Genomic DNA, 25,309 nt, shown 5'->3' on the forward strand with positions numbered 1-25,309 from the left:
ATAAAATAAAATAAAAACTATAGGACCTGGATGGCTCAATCAATTAAGCGGCAGACTCTTGGGTCTCCGCTCAGGTCATGATCTCATGGTTCAGGAGTTTGAGCCACGTGTTGAGCTCTGCACTGACAGCGCAGAGCCTACTTGGGATTCTGTCTCTCCCTCTCTCTGCCCGTCCCAGCTCTCTCTCTAAATAAAAAAAAACTTAAGTAAATAAAGCTGAAAGAGTACTACTCTATTTACTTCAAAGAGAGGATCAAGGAGAACATCAATTTAAAATCCTCCATACGTAGGGTCACCTGACCAGCTCAGTAGGTGGACATGCAACCCTCGATCTCAGGGTTGTGAGTTCGAGCTCCATGTTGGGTGTGGAGATTACTTAAAAATAGAATCTTAAAAAAAATAAATAAAATCCTCCATATAGTGCCTGGCACATAGTTAATACGCAAAATAAATGGGCATTGTTAGCAATTTGGATACATATTTGTAAGATTCTTTAACAACAGCATTTACTCATAATGCATAAAAATATAAATCACTATGATGTACACCTGAAATTAATAAGATACTGATGTCAATTACAGTTCAGTTAAAAAAAAAAAAAATAGTTTCGGGGCACCTGGATGGCTCAGTTGGTTAAGCGTCCGGCTCTTGATTTCAGCTCAGGTCATGATCTCATAGTTCGTGGGTTCGGGCACTGTACTGGGTTCTGTGTGGACAGTGCAGAGCCTGCTTGGGATTCTCATTCTCTCTGCCCCGCCTCCCCTACCCCACTTGCTATCTCTCTCAAAATAAAAATAAACTTAAATAGTCTTGGGGTGCCTAGGTAGCTCAGTTAAACAGCCTACTTCAGCTAGGGTCATGATCTCGCAGTTCATGAGTTCGAAACCTGCATCGGGCTCTGTGCTAACAGCTGGGAGCCTGGAGCCTGCTTGGGATTCTGTGTGCGTGTGTGTGTGTGTCTTGTCTATCTGTCTCTCCCCCACTCACACTCTTTGTCTCTCAAAAATAAACATTAAGAAAAAAAATTTTTTTTTAATAGTCTTGGGGTACTTGGGTGGCTCAGTCAGTTAAGCTTCCGGTTCCTGATTTCAGCTCAGGTCATGATCTCTCTCGGTTCATAGGATTGAGCCCCAGGTCAGGCTCCACACAGATAGCATGGGTTCTGCTCCAGATTCTCTCTCTCTGCCCCTACCACCCCACTTGTTTGCATGCTTTTGCTCTCAAAATAAACTTAAAAAAAAATAGTCTCCGCTTTTAGAAAATAAGCATAAATAGCAAAGACCTTCCTCATTTTTATATCCCCAGGTCTTGTCACTAAAAAGGTGCATAGTAAATAATTTTAAACAAATGAATAGAGACACAGAAGTAGGAGGTGAAAGGTAGAGAGATTGAGGAGAATGGTAAAAATACAGAGTAGCTACAGAAGTTGAAAAGCTACACTTAACTGTAGTCTTTAGGCCAGTGCCAACTGGCTAAGTTTGTTACATATCTACAAGTACAGAAATTGAGACCAGAGTTTGGAAACTTCTATAGCAATTTGACCTTGACCAGTGATCAGTTGGCTTATACTTTTCTAAGCTTTTTATTTTGAAATAATTACAGATTGACAGGAAGTTACAAAAATAGTACAAAGAGTCTCTGTACACTTCACCCAGCCCCCTCCAATGGTGACATCTTACGGAGCTGGGGTCCAATATCAAAACCAGGAAATTTACATTGGTACATTACTGTTCACCAGATTAGACCTTATTCAGTTTTCACCATTCTTTTTAACCTGCATTCATATTCATTTGTGTGTGCAAGTAGCTCTATGCAAAACTATTCATGTAACCACCACCACAATGAAGATACAAAACTGTTCAACCAGTGGCATTGGATTCTTAATTTTTCACTTCATTTTTCTAGGACTTCATTTTTATTGTATGTTTTTAAGGTATACCAATCCATGATAAACTACAGGCAGTTTGAGAAACACTAGATGATGTGTAAATTGGCTTTATCCTATTTAGAACCCCTTATTTCCTAATAATTGATAACTGGACTTACTCTCCTGTTAGGTAATAGAAAATCCTAAACTGAAGCATATACAAAAAGTCCCCATTTTTTATATGTTAGGGTTTTACTGCTATCTAACAAAGTTCAGATATTCTTCATTCCTATAGACCAAGGTAAACAAAAGCCAGGATTTTACTTTAAAACAATGCCTCCAAAAGAATGTGTGAGGAACAGATATCAGGACCTTTAAAAAAAAAAAAAAAAAAAAAAAAAAAAGGCCTCTACACACACTTCACGATGCTTGTCCAAAATTTCCTTTTGGGGCATCTGGGTGGCTCAGTCAATTGATCTCATGTTCTCACAGTTCGTCATGATCTCACAGTTCGTGGGTTCAAGCCCCGCTTAAGGCTCCACACTATCAGTTTGGGGATTCTCTCTCCCTCTCTCTCTGCCCTTCCCCCTAGCAAACTCTGCACATGCTTTCAAAATAAATAAACTTAAAAAAAAAAACATCGGAGCACCCAGGTGGCTCAGTCCGCTAAGCATCCAACTTCGGCACAAGTCATAATCTCACAGTTCGTGAGTTCGAGCCCCACATGGGGCTCTCTGCTTGTCAGCGCAGAGCCCCCTTCAGAACTTCTGTCACTCTCTCTGCTGCACTCTCTCTCTCAAAAATAAATATTTTTAAAAATATATCAAAAATCTTCTTTTTGAATTTCTTTTTTACCTTCCCAGATTCCTGAAAACATACTAGAATCATTTCTTACCTGGAGCTTTGAGAAATGTTTCAATATGTTTAGACCATCTGTCCTCTATTAAGATACTTTCAGCTCCCGGCCCCCACTTTCTACACTCTTGTGACAGTAAACTACATTGCTCCTCTGACACAAATAGCATGTGCTAGAGGAAGATTGAAAAGCTGGAAAGGTAGGAGGGAACTTGTTCCTTCCTACTGGGCACAGTTCCCACATGTATTGATCCACAAATACACTTCTCCCTGGCGCTGATTCCAGTTTCTACCTTTCTTCCATAATCCCAGACCAGCCTGACTGCAACTCCTCAGACACCAGCATGTCCAATACCCCTTTCCTCAGAGATCTCAGCTCCAAGGGGCCCTACTCCAAGCTTCTGGGTTCTGGGAACCAAACCCTTTTCCATTTTTCCTCTCAGCGCTAAGATGGGTAGTTACTTCCTGCCTTTCTATCACTACTACCTTCAGAGTCCCCTTTTCATTTTCTCAGTTCTCCAAAAACCCTTTTGACCAATTCTTTACATTAAATTCTATATTCTGACTGATATAGAGAAAAACAACGTGAAAGTTTAAAGCTTCTTCTTAAAAGTTTCTAATAATCTAGAATTAAAAAAAAAATTTTAACGTTTATTTATTTTTGATACAGAGAGAGACAGAGCATGGACAGGGGAGGGGCAGAAAGAGAGGGAGACACAGAATCTGAAGCAGGCTCCAAGCTGTCAGCACAGAGCCCGACACGGGGCTCGAACTCACGGACCGTGAGATCATGACCTGAGCTGAAGTCGGACGTTTAATCGACCGAGCCACCCAGGCGCCCCTAATTTAGAATTATTCTAGTATCACTGTGATATTCATCACTAATGCCAAGTTGGGGTACAATGAGCTTCTTTCCAAGACATTCTAAAAAAGCATAAAACTAGGATGGGCCATGCTTTCCTGAAAATTTAACCTATCTTAAAACTTTACATAAGCAGTCTTGGAAATGATTTTTTTCATCAGTGTTCTAGAGCAAGTATAGGCAAATTTTCTATTAAGAGCCAGAAAGTAAATATTTCAGGCTTTACAGGCCATGCAGTCTCTGTCACAACTATTCAACTCTTGTGTGAAAGCAGCCATATACAATAACTGAATGAGTGTGGCTGTGCTCCAATAACTCTATTTACTGACATAAAAACTCCAATGTCATATCATTTTACATGTCACAAGATACTATTCTTTCAGTTTTTTTAACCACTTAAAAGATATAATTATTATTAATTCATAGTCTGTACTAACACAGGCAAGGCTGGACTTGGCCCACTGGCTAGTTTGCCAACCCCTATTCTAGACCACACCTCTTACAAAATCAAAGTATGATATTTGTTGATGAGCTCAAAAGCAATTTAGTTTAAACCTAGGCTTAAACTAGAACTAATCTGAAACTCCATGGAGAGAAAACAATGTTACTTACCCTCTTCAAACTTTCTTTTGATGAAAACAAAAGATTAGAAAATTTACTAACCAAGAAATTTCATCAAAGTATGATCTAGGCTCAATTTAAGCATTCACCAACCTTTTATATCTTCTTTCTATCTACATAATACCATAAAAATAAGCACTGGGTTTTTTTGGTGGGGGGGGGGGTGGGGAGGTTGGTTTTTGTGTGTGTGGCTGTGTTCCAACAAAACTTCATTTATAAGTAGTAAAATGTGAATTTCATATAATTTTCATATGTCGCGAGGTATTCTTTTGATTTTATCCCCCACCATTAAAAAATGTAAAAACCACTCTTAGCTCATAGGTACAAAATAGGTGGTCCACCAGACTTGGCTTGTGAGCCATAGTTTACACCAACCCTTGTTTTATTTTTTATTATTATTATTATTATTATTATTTTTTTTTTTTTTACTTTTCAGCTCCATGACTTAAGCATTGGTTTTTAAATTAACCTTGACTGATACAAATTTCTGGATCAGAGAATCATTAAGTTAGGGTCGTGATGTTCAAATTAGAACAAGTTAAGAGTAATAATGGTCTCATTTCCCAAACAATTCAAATAGAAAAAATATCTATAGACATCTAAGCAAGCTACATACAAGTTTATTTCACAGTAGCCATGATAACACAGTCTCTCCCATTAAGCCATAACTACTTTGATTCCCTAGTGTCAGAAACAAGGAATGATGTCTCTTTGGCATCTTATGGTCTCACAAATATGTTCATTATCACTACTTGTGAGATGTGTCCATTTGTCCCAAAACCTTGAGTTAAAGTCCTAAGAGAACCCTTGAACTAGAACTACCTCATCACTTGGACAGAGCATGAACTGGTAAGGCAAATGCACAAACAGCAGTGCAGTATTATGCAGGACACGAAGGCAAAAATAACTACTAGCCCTCTTCTCTTCCCCTCTCCTAGGGGCGGGATTCACTGTGGGGTGGCGTGGCCTGTCTGGGCTACTTGCACACTGCCAGGCTTGTGGTGCTGGGGATCTGGTGTATTAGCTGGGGTGTGTACCTTCTCTTCCTACTAGCTCTCTTAACAAAGGCAAGTTATCTACCTATGTACTTCTGGTTTTCCTTAATATATGGAATGACATAAAGGCTGCAGTTTCTCATGGGATTAAAAATTCCTAGAAGCTCATTTCCAATGAAGATTTCAGACTACTTAAGGCACTTGGCCAAAGGAGCAGATCTGGATCATCCACATATCCAGTGTACCTTTTGCTGAGATGACTGATGTTCAGCCCTCTAATCCTCTAGCATATGTATTTGCAAAATTGGAGAAAAGAAATAACTTAAGGAGGGAATCCCCTGCACCCTCCAAATTAAATTATTTTAAGCACCTCAAGACTAATCCAGAAGACTCCTAGGAAAATAAGTTAACTCAGAATACTGATATCCAATTGATTATAAATGGCAGAGCTAATATAAATGGTATTCCCTAGTATCATTAAAAAGTTAGTCTTTGACAAATTGTTAAACAAAGAGACCTTGCTCAAGTTGTGGTACTGCCACAAAACTAGTGAGCATACCTTGAATTTCTTTAGGCCTTCTTTTCCTCTCTTATCTATAAAATGAGAGACACAATTTTCCATGCCCTTTACAATCACAGCCATGGTAAGCCATGGTAAACCACGGTAATGAGTGAGTCAAGGGGAAAAAACAGGGGAAGCCAGAGGAATGAGAAGTCATTAGGTAAGGTAATAAGGCCTCCCTACATAAGACACCTCTTGTGCCGCTCAGCCGCTTACAATGGGGCAAATGCAGAGGAATCTTTAACAGGAAATGGACATAGGGACAATCTTCCCTATGTACCCTACCCTTCAGTGTCACCCTAGAGCATCCTCCATTCACCCTTTTTGCCTAACTCCCATTCTTTCAGACTAAGTATACATCCTCTGAGCAGCCCTCCCCAACTATCTACCCCTCTATTCTACCAGTCTGGGTTAGATGTCCCTGCTATAGCTCACTGTACTTACTTCTGTAGCCTTATCACAAGGTTGGCATTCAACAAATGTTAGCTGAATAGTCAAGAGTTCAATTCAGCTAGTTTTTCTTAACATCAGGTTTAAAAGGTTTGATTATAATGGGAAAAAAAAAAACCAACTCTGAATATAACTTTATAATTTTCTTCCAAGAAAATTATAAATTTCTTATAATTTTAAGGCTTAGCATATAAAATTTTCAGTTTTCTCAGTATAAAAAGCATCAGCTATCCTAGAGAAAAAAAGCCTCAATTTTAAAGATTTCTTTTTGTATGTTTATTTTTGAAAGAGAGAGGGTCAGCATGGGAGGGGCAGAGAGAGGGGGACAGAAGATCTGAAGCAGGCTCTGCGCTGACAGCAGCAAGCCAGATGCAGGGCTCAAACTCATGAACTGTGTGATTGGGACCTGAGCCAAAGTTGGACGTTCAACTGACTTAGCCACCCAGGCGCGCCCCCCTTTATTTAGACTCAATTTTTTTTTTTAAATGTTTATTGTTTTTGAGAGAGAAAGAGCACGGGCAGGGGAGGGGCAGAGAGAGGAAGAGACAGAATCTGAAGCAGGCTCCAGGCTCTGAGCTGTCAGCACAGAGCCCGATACAGGACTCGAACCCGTGAACTGCAAGATCATGACCTGAGCCGGTGAGATGTTTAACGGACTGAGCCACCTGGGTGCCCCAAAAGCCTCAATTTTAGAGGATCAAATTTTCTATCATTTTTCAGTGTCGCATCCTTAACGTATACCCAAAAACACTCTTTATCGCCACATCTGTAGTTTCATCATTTTCTTTTGGCCCCAACAGTCATAAAGAGATAAATGAGACTGTTGATCTGAAGGATTTGAATAGAAAGACAACTAAGCAAGGGTAAAGCAAGGGTAAAGGGCATAGTTTAAATAGAGCATCCATCCTGGAGAAAAGACAAATATAAAACTAACAACTAAAAAAGCTGGGGGAAAAATACTAGTCTAGCACAAAACACAATAGGTTATCCAACCTTAGGAAGCAACTCATGTTCTCTCTCAAGCCACCAGCATGAGATCTACAATTTTCATCAGTCTGTCTCCACAAGGACCAATGAAAGAAGCATAAAAAGTTCTCTGATCACCAATGACATTCATTAGCTCAACTCATCCTCAATTCCCTGACCTTCTGTGTCCTAATGCAATAGTTATTTAAGAATGTCTTACGAAAGATGCCAGTAATTATTAATGATGCTATTCACTCTATCAGAAAATCAGAATGACCGTTACGAAGAATCAGGTCAACTCAAACTTTTACTAAGCACATACTACTCTGTACCCAATGGTTACTGAGATTCTTTTTAGAAGAATAAGTCTCGGGGCGCTGGGTAGCTCAGTCCGTTAAGCGTCCGACTTCAGCTCAGATCATGATCTCGTGGTTCACGAGTTCATGCCTGGCGTCGGGCTCTGTGCTGACAGCTCAGAGGCTGGAGCCTGCTTCAGATTCTGTCTCCCTCTCTGTGCTCCTCCCCCACTCATGCTGTCTGTCTCTGTCTCTCTCCCCCTCAAAAATAAACATTAAAAAATTTTTTTTTTAGAAAAAAAGAGTCTCCATAACATATTCCTCACGTTCCTTGGATTTTTGAGTACATGAGACAAAACCCCTTGGGTCCTAGCAATAGATAGAACCAAACAAGTCTAAAAGGAGCAAGAGAATGCATGAATGCTGATAGACAGCTCTAATGAAATGTTTAGCCTTTCCTGATGCTTCATATTAGCAATCACCTAAGGTATCTTAAAAGTTGGAGAATTATAAAAATGCACATGCATGCAAACTTACCTTTTAAAATATTTATGTGGGAAAGTAGTAATGATGGGAACAAAAATACTTAAGCAATGGGTACATTTCACAAAAGCACCCAGCTAACAAATTTTGTAGCTATCATATGCATAGCTGAAAAAATGTTCTCTATCACAGCCAGGTTCTAACTCCTGCCCCAATTCATATCTTCTAGCACTATTGTTATCTTCTCTAATAAGTAAGTAGTCAAATAAAGATGGGCATCAAGTATTTCTTGGTAGTCTCACTGTCTCTGTAATGAATGCAAGCATTATTATAATTGGGGAAGCATTAGTTATTTAACTACCACTGTTTCAATGTGTTAATATTCAGCTATTAACATTACTGTGTTACACAAACTGCTGTTAATCTTCCAGAAAGGCTATATTATACTTTTCGTGATTGGGACAATTGGCTTCCTGAATTATACAATAAACTATTTATTAAAGGACATGGTAAACTTAAGCTTAAAGAGCATACCTATTAAGGTTATCTTGGGGAAAATTTTAGGAGTATATTTTCACCTATTACTAACAAAAAGTTTTACTGTATGTCAACAAAATTCATCTCTTTAGGTAATTTTTAGCACAAAAGTAGCATCATAAAACATGTAGCTTATGTTTTATAGTTGATACAGATACTCTGGTCTAGAATTGATAAAATAATGGAAGAGTTATATTTTTAACTAAGTAATTTTAGGAAGTCTGTGTGTGCTCCAGATCAGAATAAATGGATTTCCACAGAAAGAGTTTGCAGCCATCTATGTAATTTATGAAAAATATTAGCTCTACTTTACATTCACACAAAATTCATAAAAATTTTAAACCTGGCAGCATCTGCCTACTAAAGTAGAAAGTATGTAATTAATAACCTTTCACTAAGAGGCCAAATATCAGACAAAAGACTCAAAGTAGAATTAATCCATGGGTCTCCACAAAGAGCTAATCATGAAGCAAATATCGGTGATTACTATACAACCAATTCTCCCCAAAGAGAATCTAAGTGCATTTGGCAGGAAGTGGCAGCAGAAAGAACTACAGTCAGAAACCACCACTTGCTCCAGGCTCTTGCAAGCCCACAAGCAGTGCTCCCAAAAAGCAGACCTCCCAGCATGATCACACTCCTATCAACACCCACACCAACCCAACGATATAATCACCTGTGAGATGTTAGCATCTGACAGAAAAAGCACTCTAAAAAGCATCTTTAAGAATTTAGACCAACTTCCATCTAAATGACCAATGTGTTTGGCTTAGCTGGAAAAGGCACTGAAGTAACCACTAGCTAGAGTTAAAAAAAAAAAAAAAAAAAAAAAAGATTGTCAAATTAAAATACATTATACGTGAATTCCAAACCTAAGGAACTCAAATACAACATTTTACTAGCACACAGTGACCAAAAATTACACAAGGTAAACTCCCTCTCATTTGAATCCATGAAAGTAGACTTCCAAATATAAATCCCATTATGAAAAACAACAAACCTATTGAATTTTCAGTTGGCCAGCTTCAAACCAACTATTTTCAAAAAACTGTACTTAAATGCCTCGAGTTTTCTTTTTTTTTTTTTTTTTTTTAATTTTTTTTTTCAACGTTTTTTATTTATTTTTGGGACAGAGAGAGACAGAGCATGAACAGGGGAGGGGCAGAGAGAGAGGGAGACACAGAATCGGAAACAGGCTCCAGGCTCCGAGCCATCAGCCCCGAGCCATCAGCCCCGAGCCATCAGCCCCGAGCCATCAGCCCCGAGCCATCAGCCCCGAGCCCGACGCGGGGCTCGAACTCACGGACCGCGAGATCGTGACCTGGCTGAAGTCGGACACTTAACCGACTGCGCCACCCAGGCGCCCCTCGAGTTTTCTTTTTAAAATAACCAATCAACTCATCTAAGTAGGGCAGAAATAAAAACTACTTAATCCACCAGCACCAGACAGGACAAATAGAAATAAGTATACACAATAGATTTTTTAAAAGCAAGGAAGTATAGGAGTCAAAGTCTACACAAAATCGTGAAATACTATTATAAATTACCAGATACACTCACCCTGTGGGGAAACATATTTGCAAGGAGACCCCTTCCACACAGCACAACATGTCCCAAGGCCTTTTTAAACTGCTTAACATGACAACCAGACACCTTAAGAAAATAAAGCAACTCAATATTGCCTGTTAAAAAAGGTAAGTATATCTTACCTGTAAATGCAAATATGCAGAGAATACAGTATGTAGAAAAAAGACAGAATGATATATGTAGTAGGACTCCACTTAAATAACAACAAAAAAACAAAAGGAAAAGGTCTGGAAAGGTATACCCTACATTGTTAGTACTGGTTACCCTCTTGGACGTGGAATTTGGAGAGATGGAGCAGGGACGAAACGCTAAGGGTGGGTTTTTACTTTTTCTTCTATAGACGTCTGCACTATCCTACCCTTTTGCAATAAGCATCCATGGTTTTGGTAGTTAAAAAAAATAAATAAATAAACTATTTAAAACATACTACCAGACACTTTTATTGTTCTTGAAATATCACAATTGTGGGAAGTACAAAGACAATAATAAAGTACCTCCAAAGCTTGAATTTAAAGCTCTCTCCTCAGAGATTAAAGACTGAGAGGCATCACAATTAAAAGAAATTTGTAATCCTACACTGAAAAGAGAGGACACTATTGAGACAACTGACAAAATTTAAATACAAACATTTTATCAGTTAACAGTATAGGTACAAATATTAAATTGCCTGAATTTGATTACTGTACATTGGTTATCTGAGAGAAAGCTTCTTCTAAGGTAATGAAGATATTTAGGGGTGAAAGGTCTTGATGTTTCCAACTTGATTCAGACAAAAATAAACACATGTATATTTATTTTTTTATATAGAAAGATACGTCGATAGGACAAACTTTCAATTACCGGTTAATGTGGATGAACAGCATATGGACACTCATTATACTATTCTTACAACTTCTCTGTAAGTTTGAAATTTTTTCAGAATAAAATGCCTCCCCCACTCCAGAGTAGATTTCTCTCAAATAGAAAGGAAGGGTTCTAAACGTGATGTTTGGTGCCTCCAGATGTAATGGTTCAGTTTCTAATATGAATGGTCTCACAGGGCCTTATTATAATAATAGCTCTTAGTGCATTACAAAATAAAGTACTCTACGGTACTCTGGAAGAATTAACAGAAATGAATGTCAACTTTTGATTCTGTAACCCAGGCTAGTCATCCTTTGTCATCCAGCATATGACTATTCTAGCTTCTCTTCAAAAACTGACAACACTCACAGAAAAACACAGATTATCAAGTCAAGAAAAATTTTACGTATCTGTTAAAGACTAAATTATAATACATTTCTATTTTTAAAAGGGAATCAATTAGGACAATAAAAAAAAAATGGCAAAAAAGATTTGGGTATATCAAACTCCCACTGAGGAAACTACAAAAGTATGATTGGCTGATAATGTTATATATATGAAGGAGGTCTTGGCAGTTTGAACATTTCTTAGTAAAACACAACTGTATCAACAGTTGCTTGATACCTTTCTAAAGACATAATGTGTCAGAAGAATGGTCCGCCTGAAATCTAAAAAAGAGCAAAGAGAAACACGAATACTGGAGAGGTATATACTCTGTTCTAAGCACTAGGATAGTTCATCAGGCTTTCTAACCAGGAAATTTTCCCAGAAATATTTCTCTTAGATAGCTTCCTGAGGTATCTCTATTCCCACTCTAGGGTGAATTACAAGGATTTTATGAGCATTTGAATAATCTCACTGCTTTGTATTTTATTAGAACACGTAGAAATATTTTTTCCCAGTTAATAAACTTTGGCTAAATTCACCATGCTTTTCCTATCATGGTGCCTTGTAAAGTACTCTTCTTCCTAGATGCATTCAATGCTAATCATAAAAGATCTAACACTGTCCTTATCTTTAAGTCCTCACAAAACCTTTCACAGAAAATACTATGATCCCCCACTTTGTAAATAATGACTCCAAAGCAGAGAGTAATTATGAAACTCGCTCAGGTTCATAAAGCTATTAAGAGGTGAAATTCTAAAACCAGGAACCATTGGCTCCAGAGCCCAAAGTTTAACTTCTTTTTGTTCTTTGGACCATTTTAGCAGTCTGATGAAGCCTGTAGATTTCTTCTCAGTTTAATATTTTTAAATGCATAAAATATATATTATAAATGAAACCAATTACATGGAGGACAAAAACCCCCAATGTGTGATACAGTAATATATATATACTTCTTAACAATGTAGTAGTGGTAGATGTCTACTATAACTTGGATGTAATGATAAACATCAACAGTATTTTGAGACATCTACAATAACCACAGCATATTAAAATATCTGTGACCTGTCTAGTAGTAAAATCACAAGTACTGCTAATAGTACTGTAGTTTGCTGTTTACATCGGTAATTTAAAAAAGTGCTAACTCCTAGTTAGAGGTAGTAAAGAGGTAATTTCCCTCCCTAAGTTTATGGATGCCTTCCATGTAAGGCACACTATATAACAAAAGCTTCTTAATACTGCAGTTTAAAGGGATCACTCCCAGGTTCTTGTCTCCTTCTACACTGGCCCCCTTGGTGATCTCTTCCAATGCTGTGGTTCTGAATACTAAGTTAATGACCACAAAATACATCTCATCTCTAGTCCAGGCAATTTCCCTTAACTCCAGGGTCTGACCTGGATATCAACTCAACCCAAATGTCTAACAGGCATCCCAAAGTTACCATGTCTAAAACTGAATTCCTAATCTATTTCCCAAACTTGGTCTGGTCACGAAGTCATACCTACCTTGGTTGATCGCAAATCCCATCTTTCTAACTGCTCAGACCAAAAACCTGGGAATCATCCTTGGCTCCTCTCTCATCTGCCACATCTGATCTATTAACAAACCATACTGGTTTGATCTTCAATGTGTATCCTGAATCCAGTCATTTCTCACCATGTCCTATTACCACTTTACAAGTCACCAGCATCTCTCTCCCAGATTGCTAGCTTCAAGTCTCCTTGCTTTGCTGTTCCCCCCTGCCTGAAGCTGAAAACAGACCATGTCATTCCTCTATTGAAAACTCTGGGCAAAGTCCTTAAAATGGCTCTACGAAGCACTGTGAGATCTACGCCCCACCCTGACCCAAGTTATATCACTCTTTTTGTTCACTCCATTCTAGCCACACCAGGCAGAACTCACTAGGTCTGCCTCAGCACCTTGGAACGATTTCCTCTGCTTGGAATGCTTTCACCCCAGATATGAACACAGCTAATCCCTGTCCCTTTTTGCCTAAATATCATTCTCAAGAAGGTTCACCCAGTCTACCCCATTTTAAACTATAACATCTTCCCCAGAAATTCTGGATCCTCCTTACCCTGCTCCATTTTGCAAAGCACTTACCTTTGAACATTCTATATTATTCATCAGCACCCCTCACTAGGAGGGGTGCCCATAAGGCCAAAATTTTGCGTGTTTTGTATACCACCCACCCCTAGCGTGCCTGTGTCTGGCACAAAATACGCATATGTTCGAAGAACAGCACTTCTATCATTGTTAAGTACTTGCCTGTCTCTCTCATTAGAGAAGTTCCTTGAAGACTTTAACTGGATCTAATTTGCAGCGTCCTCAACACCTGGCCCCGACAGCAAACACCTAGCGCACAGATACTCAGGTGATTACAGCCATTTTCACCTGAAATACAATCCTATATGCCACAGGAAAAAAGCCAGGTCTCACAGCTGTGCCTGATTAAAGAGTGAGTGCAAGACAAACACAGAACATCAGGCTCCAACTGTTTCTTCGATCAAACTAAATTCACATGTTGTGCCTCAATTTCTTCCCGTGTCAAAGAACCATTTCAAACTACCTAAACTCTAAAAGGGACACTTGGTCACGTCACCCCCTCAAGCCCACCTCATCTTTTCAAGCTTGACTTACAATCCTACCTCTTTTAAGTTTTCCCTGATAACCCCAGAGAGAAGCATTTGCAGATGCCACGCTCTGTGCCCAGGGCTTTTCACACATAATGTTCATTCAATCCTCCCAAAAGCCCTAGGAGGTCGCTACCGTCACGATCCCGATTTCAAAGATGGGAAAACCTTGGGGGTAGAGCTCAGGGGTAGAGCATTTGACTGCAAAGATGGGAAAACCCGAGCTTAGAGACATGGAGTCACTTGTCCAAGGTTCAACGAGTGTACAAACCCAGGTATGTCGGATTCCGAAATCCGAGTTCTTTACCCCTACACTGTAGTGCTCTTGTCTATGCAGGAGTATCATGACTGACTGGCAGCGTACACATACTACCTCAACAGGGTTTCCTGTCACTTCACTCTCTAGGCTTCAGTTTCTGCACCTGAAAGACAAGTGACACTGTCCAGGATGCCGACGAGGATCCCCTCTAGTTCTTACGTTATAACAGAAGACGTTTTACAATTCTTTATATACTCCATGCAGGTTAATACACACACACACACACACACACACACACACACACACCCCTTTGGAACTCAGTCACTTAGAAATCCAAAGCAGTAACAACAGAAAAGTGAAAATAAAAACCCTCAAGACCTTGTGTAAAACAATAAACATTCTTGATTCTTCCCCACGTAGGTCCATCCAAGATGCACTTCTGAGTCCATTTTGCCACACAATATGAAAAATGTTTTCCCAAGAAAGTGGAAGGATGTGATCCTTAAAGCCTGTGAACTTCACCACACAACCAAGTAAAAACTGGAAGCAGGCATTTAGTCGGATCAAGGGATAGCATGTTATTTTGTACCAGACAACTGTTCAATAAGTGTTTATTGGATCATGATACAGAGCTGTTTGAGGTTTTCCAAGTCTCACACCAAAAGCCTATATAACATGAGCTTTGTCACTGGACTGAGGATTGTGCAGTAAATCAAAACAAACCTAACCAAGGTAATGTTAACGTAAAAGCAAGGAACCCATAAAAGGATAAAGCCATGTAGGGACAACTTACTGTCGTAAAAGTTGGGTTTGTTTAGAAGGGTAGCGTAAGTACTTCTCTTTCGGTGCAGAAACCATCAACACCCCAGCAGAATCCTTCTGGGTTGCAACTAAATCTAAAAGTAAGATCCAGACGTGACTGGACCAAGTTGCAAAGCTTCGGGCAAAGAGTTCCAAAAAAAAAAAAAAAAAAAAAAAAAGCCATAGCAGAGCTAAGGTAAAATGTGTCAAAAGAGCAAATCTCTTGGAATCATTCTGCTGACAAAAAGTGACAGTTTCAACCGAAACCCCTACCAACCGTTAAGTTTGCAAAGAGTCGTACATTCATATCTCTAGGTAGACTCGACCAACACCAGCAAATGGAGTTTAAGAATAGCTTTTTAAAACAATAGTCTTGTGAGGGCGGAGGGAAAGAAGTGAATCCAGGCTCTGGAGTGGAAGCTCTCGGAGGTATTGGATACAGTAGCAGCTACAGCCCTCCACAGAAATGTGTTAAAAAAAAAAAAAAAAAAATTCTCCAAGTCTGAAAAAATACGGCCGGGCAAAACTATTTCAGTTTTCTGGAACGCTGTCTCTTTAGAGAATCCTCACACGATCGTCAGTTTTTAAGTCTTTATGAGCGGTAGAAAGTCATCCGTTTAGGGTAAAAGGTTCCTGTTACCAAGGAAGTAGTGTCCCAAAGTGTGCAAATCCCACAATCTGGAAGAGAACGTATGCCCCTCCGAAGGCTTTCATTTTCAGGCGGAAAAACAAACCCGGTGTCACCTCAACATCGGGGCCACACAAACCTCGCCACCATTACAAAACCCAAGTGCCAAAGGTGCAGAAGCTGAAGCCGGAAGCACTGCGAGGCCGGGATCGAGTTCCAGAAGGGGGGAAAAAAAAAACCAAAACCCAAGAGTGCAGCGCGGACCCTCCACGGACCCCGGCCGAGCGACGCACGCTAGGCCCTTCCGGTCCGAGCCGCCGTCTCCGGGAGGCCGGGCGACAGGCCGGGCGACGGGCCGGGCTTCCACCCGAGCCCGGGGATTCGCGGCCTACCCTCGCCGGTGCCCTCTCGCTGACTCCGACACCGGCAGCTCCTCCGCCTCGGTCCCTGCGCCTGCGGCGCGGCCTGAGGGGTTCGCGGGAAGCCGGAGGAGACCGCCGAGCCACGGGCCGGCCGGGTCGGTGAGGACGCGGCGGCGGCGGAGGCCGTGGCCGCCCCTCCCCCACCGGCCCGGCCCAACCGCCGCTGCGACGCGACCGGCCGCGCCAACGCCGGGCCCAACCGCCGACCCGCGGAGGCCCGGGCGAGGCGGCGGCGCGGGCCTGCTCCCCACGCCGCCCGCGCGAGTACACCGCGGGCCCGTTACTCCTCGCGCCGGCCCGCGCCGCCGCCCGTCAGGACGCGCCGCCCTCGGTTCGGGCCGAGGCGGCGGGAGACCGCGGAGCTGATACTTACTCAGGGGTCGGGTGCTCGGGGTCGTAGAAATCCCCCATCTTCGGAGGCGGCTGCGGCGGCAGCTGCTTCATCGGGAGCGGCTGGAGGCGGCGACGCGAGCCCCCTCCCCGCGGCAGGGCGACGCGCGGGAGGGGAGGGGAGGGGAGGAGGCCGCTGGTCCGACCGCGGCGGCGGCGGCGGCAGGGGCGGCCCGCGTCGCTTGCTCGCTCGTTCCCTCCCTCCCTCCGGCGCCCGCCCGCCCGCCGCTCTCTCCCCCACACACTCACACGGGGAGCGACGCGCACCCCGCCAGCCCCTCCGCCGCACAGGCCCGGCCCCTTAAAGGGACACGCACGGGCCGCGCGTCCGCCGCCAGTCGGCGCTCCCGCAGCTGCCGGGCGACGCCCAGGCGGGGGCGGGTCGGCCGGCCCGAGTCTGCCCGCGGCTTCCCGGAACAATAAGCTCCGGGCCCGAGCGCCGTGGACCCGCCCGGGACCCCGAGAGAAGGCGCCGCGGCGACCTCTCTGTCAGGCCCGCCGAGGAGGCGGGGGGCTGAGGCGTGACCCGGCCCGGCCCCAGGCTGTTGGCAGGCGACGTCGGGGGAACGGCCCGAGCCCGCCGGGACTCTAACCTTCCTGCCCCGCCGCCCGTAGCACCGACGTCCGCGGCCGCGCCGACGACGGCCCCTCCCCCGGGTCCCGGGACTCTGAGGTACCGCGGTCGCCGCTCCTCCCGAGCCTGTCTCCCTTCTCTCCTTTATTCCTCCTGCTCGCGCTCTCTCCCCCTTGCCTCTTCATCTCGCCCCTCGGCAGGAACGGAAACGGAGCCAGGCCGGGGATTCGCCCGGAGCCCAAGCTCCCCGGACGCCCCCTCCTCCTTCCCGCCTCCCTCTGGGTCATCTGCTCCCCCCACCCCCACCCCAACTCGGCCAGGCCACCGCGCCAGCCTTCCGCCGGCTTCTTAAGGCCTCGGAACAAACATCCTTTTTAAAGGCTGCTAATCACTTTCCTGCAAAGATGACAAGGTGAGCTTAAAGGGGACAACTTGAAAGGGCCAGGGTTTTTAGTTCTTCTTTTTGGAAGGAGAAACAAGAATGCGCAAAGCCTTTAGCTAAACGCTCGGGGCGTTGAAGAGTTCGTGGCAACTGATCATTTTGAAATTGGGAGTTCACAGGATCACCATAACTTTGAGTAAGATTTTACCAGCCGACGGCTGCACGGAAGTCTGTGTTGTGGACTGGAATGTTCGTGTGCCACCCCCCACCCACCTCCACACCGTTGAAAACCCTAACCTCTCAGGGATTAGGAGGTGGGGCCTTTGAGGTGATTAGGTCACGAGGGTGGAGCCCTCCTGAATGGAATTAGTGCCCTTATAAAAGAGACCCCATTGAGCTCTCTCGCTGTGCTGTGTGCCACGTGAGGGAGGACCCAAGGAGAAAAGGGAGGACTACAACCCAGAAGAGTTCCTCCAGCAGACTTCGGCCATGCCGGCACCTGCACTCCGATTTCCAGCGTGCAGAACCGTCAGCACTAAATTTCGGTTGTTTGTAGCCACCCAGTCCATGGTATTCTGCTATAGCAGCCTAAAACAAGACGGTATGTGTCCTAATTACTGAAGTGTGACCTAAGTGAATTGACATCCTTTATTAGCTCTTTTTTATATCCTGTGTGCGCGCACGTATCCGTGCCTGCGTGTATAAATTCATATGCAGGCAGTGTCTATATTAGCGTTTTATCATCGTTTCTCACTTGGGGGTCATTTTGGCTTTTTTTTTTTTTTTTTCTGTTGCCTTTAGGCATAGGATCCAGGTGCAGGGCCCATCTGATTCCCTAGATTCAAGTCTCCCATGACCACTTCTCTAGAGACCATGAACGTTACATAATTTCTGTGTTGTTTTTTTTTTTTCTCATTGTAAGATGAGAATATTGATGTGGACAGGTCCTTTCACTGTTTTTAAGGATTAAATGAGAGGATATTGGTAAAGCTCTAAACCTTCAGTAAATGTCAGCACTTAATCAGACATTTCAGGGCAGTGGTTAAGTGTACCAGCCCTGCCACTTTCTAGTATGTGACACTGGGCATGGTTACTTTTCATGCACGATTGTTGGAGGCTTGAATACTATTAAATGCCTTCATCTGTTGTTGTACCAGCGTTTTTTGTGCACGTATTTTAAATCCAAAGAGGATGTATCTTCAGAACTTATTCTCGGGCCTGGCCTCTTGATCAAAGCTGTGGAATAATTTGGTCTTTAGCATTATTATTATATATTGACTGTCTCCTGTTTTGTTACATGAAGCCTTCTGCAAATGTGTTTGAAGGAAAAATGTCAAACGTCTTACGGTGAAACCTAAGAAGCATTTATCCCTGGTGAGCTGAAAACCATAAAAACCTTCATAATTGCTCCTGCCATTCCTGCTTCCTGTTGACCCATCCCAGGGGACCCCAGGGTAGCCTTTAGTGACCTTGAAACAAAGTTGACTCAGGCATCTCTTGCTTTGGGGTAGACAAAAGGCAAAAAGTTGGACATTGTCCACTGTTCGGCTCCAGGTACCTGGTAAAGAGTTGGGGGGAAAAATGTGGTTGAGGGGATGGCAGAGGCACCAGTTGCTCCCTCTTCAAAACTAGTATTTGTAAACAAAATGTTTAAGGTAATATACTGGCAAGACAGAACTGACACAGAAATAATACAGTCAAGACAGTGAGGTATCTAAAGTGCCACTGGACGGTACTTTTTTTTTTTTTTTTTTTTTTAACCTCCAATGTGCCCAGGCCAAAGCTCTCCTGCCTCACATAGGAACCTGGCCAAAGCTCTAGAGAGAGGAAAATGGTCATTCCCATCCTTGAACCCACAGCTGAAGCTGAATGGGGAAACCACTCCTAACCACTTACTCTTGCCTCTTCCCATCCCGCTCTTCTCGCACCGAATCTTTTCCCCAGGTGAGGATTCTCAGGAGACTGGTTGTGCTCAAGAGATGCCAATTTGGAATAGACCAGCAAGCCCCAGGCCTTCAGTCCTAGGACTCCTCGAAGTTCCTTGCTTTGCCAAGAGGGGGCAGAGTTGACAGTGGCAACAAGGCCAGCATTGGGAGTGGGAGCAGGGCAGTGTGGGCAGTTGTGTCTCTACCCATGTGCTCCCACAAAAACTCTCACCCTGGCAGAGTCAGGCCTATTGTGGCAGCCATAGCCTGTGGTTAGTAGTCATCTGCTGATATGTGAAAGGTTGAATATGGTATCAGAGAGGCAGTTTGGGAGTATACATGAATAACATACGCAAAGCTGGGTTATATCAAGATCAAATGTTTGAAAATTCAGGCTTGCCAGTACAAGACTCATGTAGATCACAACAGTTTGTGAGATACTTACTCAGTTTCCTTGATTATTTAAATATTATCTTGAATCTATTCCCAGCTGACATGATCCTTATCTATTTATTCTTTCCACCCCCCCACCATGTGCTCTTAAATAGAGGAATGGTGTGTATTACAGATTCCAAAAATGTCTTTTTCTTTATTTGGTCTCTGGGAACCCAAAATTAGCTGTTGCTATGATTGCATATTAACCAAAAAAATCATAAATGCATACAGGTCCATCCTAGCATTAGAGTAGAAACATGACTTGGGCATTTAGAAGCTGTTACATACTGTTTTTTTATGGTGATTTACTGCTTAGTTTTAATAGATCAACAAATTATTCTGTTACAACTGAAATTGATTCCTTTCCATTAATTAAAAATGTAATGAGATACTGGTTGGATCACTTGGATCAAGTGGTTTAAATGTGTATTTACTTCCCTGTAGGATAGAAATATATAAAGCCAACATCTTAGCATTTGGGGAGGATAAAATGTGATAATGTCTGAGAAAGTACTTGGTGAATGTAAACTAACAGCCATGCACCAAAAAATTAGCTACCTTATAAATTTATGTAGATACCCGAAGCTCGGCATAATTGAAAGTTATTTTAGATTTAATCAGTATACAAAAGATAGGTAGCATCCTTTAGAATAATGGTTATTTTAACTGTTCTACACAAATCTATCACACCCTTTGGCTCTGGAATTCCTTAGAGAAAAGAGTATAATTGCAATTGATCTTCAATCATGTTCAATCTGCAGATCTCTACACAAGAGGAATCTGTGAAACAATACGCAACCCATACTGAGTCCTATCACATACATTATTTATGTCAAGTGAGCACCTTCCTCTGGAGTAGTAGTATACTCTGTAGTTGTCTTTTCTCTTCCATATCTCTTTGTTAACTGACTTCCATTACCTAAGTCTATCTTCCCAACTCCTATCATTGTAGGCAGAAGCATCATTGTCTTTCATATTTTATAGTGTTTGGCCTGTATGTTCCAGGTGTGTAATAAATACTTTGCTACTTTTTTTAAAACCTTACCTTTTTTTTTTTTTTTACTCTTTTTCTTTTAGAAACTCCTCAAGCGTTCACATTGGATTTTTCTGTCAAGACTACATTGTTGACCAGCTAATAACATCCAGGTAAGCACTGTCTTTTGTGAAGACTCCTTCATAAGCCCCTGAGAGCCAACCATTTCATTGGGCTTGAAAGTGCTGACTTGAAAGAACCATACACTTAACCGTCAAGTACACAGGAATATTATTAGTTATGTGTTAACATGTGTTAATCTCGTCTTCCCTACAAGAGTATCAAACACTCAGGGAACTGATGTAATGTTTGTTCTATTGTGTTTTGATGTTGGCATCTTGGATCTTGGGAGCTATTTATTGCATCTTTCTTCCCAGCCTTGTCTCTCCCAGCAAAGGACTAAACTCATTTTAACAGATTAATAAACCAAAGATCCTAGAGATTAAGGTACTTAACCTAGAGTCACATGACTTTTAAGGAATGATAGAGCCAGGATTTGAATGTAGCTGATTCAAGATATTTTCAGATCAAAAAATCTGGAGCTTACCACCAACAGAAAACACTCCCTGATGCAAGAAGCAAAGAAATGGGTAAGTAAGTGGTTAAAATTAAAAATGCAATAAAGGAATAATACTAACAATGTGTGTGGTTAATGAAGTAAGGCAAGATGGAACTAATATCCTGGACAACAAAGTCATACTTTGAAGTGGGAAGGGTGGGATGATGATTAGACTTAAAGTTTTCCAAAGTCCTTGTATTGTTTGGGAAAACAATAAAAATATTGATTAAGCTTTATTCTTTTAAGTATTCAAGTTAAAATATCTCAGGTGACTAAGAGTTTTAATTTCTAAATTAATAGAGGGAGAAAATAGAATAAAAATCCAACAAAAGCATCATATGATGATAGAAAAAAGAAATAAATAGTGAAACAAATAGAAATCACAAATAATATGGTAAAAAATAAATGCAAATATTTCAGTAACTATAGTAAATGTAAGCCGAATAAGGTCTCCAATTTAAAAAAAGAATGCAGGGGCGCCCGGGTGGCTTAGTCGGTTAGACTTCGGCTCAGGTCATGTTCTCACAGTTTGTGGTTCAAGCCCCGTGTTGGGCTCTGTGCTGCCAGCTCAGAGCCTGGAGCTTGCTTCCGATTCTGTGTCTCCCTCTCTCTGCCCCCCTCTCTCTGCCCCTCCCCCGCTCACGCTCTGTCTCACTTGCTCTCTCAAAAATTAACATTAAAAAAAATTTTTTTTTAATAATAAAAAATAAAAAAAGAATGCAAACAGACAAGAAAACAAAATCCAACCGTATGCTATTTTTGAAACATTCTCAAAACGAAGAACATAGAAAAATGTAGGAGGATGGAAAAAGATGTCAGGCTAACATATCAGTAGAAAGCTTACCAGTAACATCAGACAAACTAAGAATAAATGAAGGTTGTTAAATAATGGTAAGTTCAGGACCCTAGGACTTCAGAATTCTAAACATGTATGTTCATAATTACAGGTCCTTAAAATACTGAAAGCAAACTTTGACAGAACTATGAGAAAAATGTATAAATTTCCCACTGTAGTGGAGATTTTAATACACCTCAAAATAATGAATGGATAGATCTTACAAGAATCAGAAGATATGAGCAACATAATTAAGAGATTAAGGGGCACCTGGGTGGCTGTGTCAAACGTCTGACTCTGGATTTCAGCTCAGGTCATGATCTCATGGTTTGTGAGTTTGAGCCCCACGTGTGGCTCTGCACTGACAGTGCGGAGCTTGCTTAGGATTCTCTCTCTACCTCCCTCTCTGCCCCTCCCCTGCTCATGCTCTCTCTCTCAAAATAAATAAAGTTTAAAAAAAAAATGAGACTGAATTACTAGACATATTAAATGTTGCACTTAATAGTGCATTCATATCCTTTTAATGCACACATGTGAGATATTTATGAAGATTGAGCACATGTATGTCCATGTAGTAATTCTCAACAAATTTTAGATAATTGATGTTGCATAAGCCACATTCTCTAACAAACATGCAATTAAGTCAGAAATACTAAGGGGAGAAAAATACATTTGAATATTGAAACACATGCTTGTAAATAACTTGTTGGTCAGAAAAAAAAAAAAACTATGATGGGAATTATAAAATAATTGGATCTAAAGAACAATGAAATGTAAATCCTGGATTTTCCTCACTAGGAAAATTTTTTTTGTTTTGTATCTAGATGAGAAGATGCATTTAGCAGAGCCTAATGTGGTAATCACTTCACAATATATGTAAATCAGACCATCACACTGTATGCCTCAAACTTACATGGTGATTTATAGCAATTATTTCTCAATAAAACTGGAAAAAATAGTGAAATACCAAAATCATAGATATAGCTAAAGCAGTAATTAAAGGGAAATTAGGAATTTAAATACTTATGGAGGAAAAGACAAAATTGACAATTACATGTCAAACCTAAAGTAGAAGTAAAGAAAAAATAAAGATGAGAGTACAAAATTAATGAAAGAAAAGGCATACGATGGAGAAGATGCACAAAGCCAACAATTCGTTCTTTCTGAACGAACAATTCGACCAAATTCTGACAAACTGGGGAAAAAGTAGAAGATACAAGTAATGAGAAGAGGGACAAAACTGTGGAAACTACTGCAATGATAAAATTGACCCAAAAAATGAACAATCTGATATCAATAAATTTGAAAACTTAGATCAACTCGGGTAACTTTCTAAGATAATAGAAATTAGCAAAACTGACTTAGTGAGAAATGAAAAACCTATCTGTTCCTAAAACTATGAAAATCAGTAGTCTGGGGTACCTTGGTGGCTCATCGGTTAAGTGGCTGGCTCTTGATTTCAGCTCCAGTCATGATTTCACAGTCATGGGATCCACCTGCATCAGGCTCTACACTCAGCATGGAGCCTGCTTGGAATTCTCTCTCTCTCTCCCTGCCCCTCCCTTGCTCATTCTCTCAAAATAGATAAACTTTTTAAAAAAATTTTAATAAGATTAATCAGTAGTCAATTTTCCCTCAAAAAGAAAGGAAGGGGCAGAAGGACAGACAGACTCAGACAAAGATAGGACAAAAAAGGAAAAGGTTACAAGCTATTCTCATTCTTTAACAAAGATGGAATAATCCTGAACAAAATATTAAAGCAAATCCAGCGATTCATCAAAAAGATAAAAACCATAATCAAGTTGAATTTATTTCAGGAATGAAAGGGTTCAATGTTGCAAACTTTTTAAAGCAATTCACCATACTGACAAATTATGATGGTGTGATAGGCAGAATAATAGCTCCCCAAAGATGTCCACTTCCTCATCGCTAGAACCTGTATTTTTCTTTTTGCAGCAAAAGAGACTTGGATGTGATTGAGTTCCACACCTTGGGATGGGGAGGTTATCTTGGATTATCTGGGCTCAGTCTAATAATAAATCCTAAAAATGGAAGAGGAAGGCAAAAGAGAGATGAAAAAGGGCAAGGACTTAACCTGCCTGTTGCTGGCTTTGAAAATGGAGAAAAAGGGCCATGAGCCAAGGAATGTGGCAGCCTCTGCAAGATGAAAATAACCCTCACTCATTTTACAGCCAGCAAGAAAATAGGGACTGTGGTCCCACAACCTCTAGGAACTGAATTCTGCCAATAACCCAAATGAGCAGGAAATAGATTTTCTCCCAGAGCCTCCAGAATGGAATGCAACCTGCCAATACTGTTTTTAGTTCAGTTAGACCCATACTGGATTTCTGGTGTGCAGAAATTTATGTTGTCTTATGCTTCTAAGTTTGTAGCAATTTGTTACATCAGCAATTGAAAGCTAATACAAGATGGTACAACCAAATACTTTTAGATGGAGGCAAAAGTGTTAACTTTCAGTAACCATTCTTAATTTTAAAAAAAGAAAAGAAAGAGGGAAAAAAAAACCTTTAACAAACCAGGAATAGAATGAAACTTCCTTAACCTGATAAAGATCTAGAGCAAACATGATACATCATTGTGAAATCATTTTTTATTTCTTTTGAAATTAAAAAGCAAAATGTTTGCTATCACATTTCTTTTTTTCTTTTTCTTCTTCTTTTTTTTTTTTTGCTATCACCATTTCTTTTCAAATTGTACTTGAGTCCTAGCCAGCAAAATAAAACAATGCAAGAAATAAAACATGTAAGAAGTAAAAAGGACAGTTGTTATTTACAGGTGGTATGATAGTCTATTTAGAGAACCCCAAATCATTTACAGAATAATACTGAGAACTAAAGACATTTCTTCAAGTTTTTCAGATTAAAAAAAAAAAAGTCAACTGCATTTCCATAATCCAGCAGTTAGAAAGCACAAGCAAATAAAACATACCATTTATAAAAACAACACCAACATCAAAATATGAGAGCTAGGTTATCTTACTGGTTATCCATCTGGAGAGCAAGTAAAAATGGATCCTTATTTCATATTTAACCCAAAAGTCAATTCCAGATGGATTAAAGACTTCAATATGAAAGGCAAAACATGGAAAGATTTAGAATAAAAT

General features: G+C 41.0%; 1 protein-coding gene and 1 long non-coding RNA gene across 14 annotated transcripts in view; one reads left to right on the forward strand and one right to left on the reverse strand.

Annotated features, from left to right (window-relative positions):
• SETD2 (SET domain containing 2, histone lysine methyltransferase) overlaps positions 1 to 16,507 on the reverse strand; it is a 123,457-nt gene extending 106,950 nt beyond the window's left edge. For 5 of the 6 annotated variants that reach the window (XR_007460199.1, XR_007460200.1, XR_007460198.1 and 2 more), the window contains exon 1: positions 16,425 to 16,496. Coding sequence is in view for 3 of the 6 variants with exons in the window: in XM_049642570.1 (XP_049498527.1) it covers positions 16,425 to 16,496 (72 nt within the window). In the remaining 3 variants the exon portion in view is untranslated. Of the gene's footprint in view, positions 1 to 16,424 lie in introns of all 6 variants that reach the window. The other variant, XM_049642571.1, reaches the window with a different exon arrangement.
• A 518-nt stretch (positions 16,508 to 17,025) lies between these two features.
• LOC125930683 (uncharacterized) lies at positions 17,026 to 22,965 on the forward strand. 8 transcript variants are annotated; one of them, XR_007460205.1, is made up of 5 exons: positions 17,275 to 17,428; positions 17,578 to 17,999; positions 18,702 to 18,772; positions 20,836 to 20,904; positions 21,169 to 22,965. It is a non-coding gene; the product is annotated as an uncharacterized LOC125930683 (long non-coding RNA). The 8 variants fall into 8 exon arrangements; XR_007460206.1 differs by having other exon boundaries at positions 21,318 to 22,965; XR_007460208.1 differs by lacking the exon at positions 18,702 to 18,772.
• Positions 22,966 to 25,309: the final 2,344 nt, after the last annotated feature.

This window comes from Panthera uncia, chromosome A2 (genome assembly GCF_023721935.1).
Source record: "Panthera uncia isolate 11264 chromosome A2, Puncia_PCG_1.0, whole genome shotgun sequence".
NCBI classification, from domain to species: domain Eukaryota; kingdom Metazoa; phylum Chordata; class Mammalia; order Carnivora; family Felidae; genus Panthera; species Panthera uncia.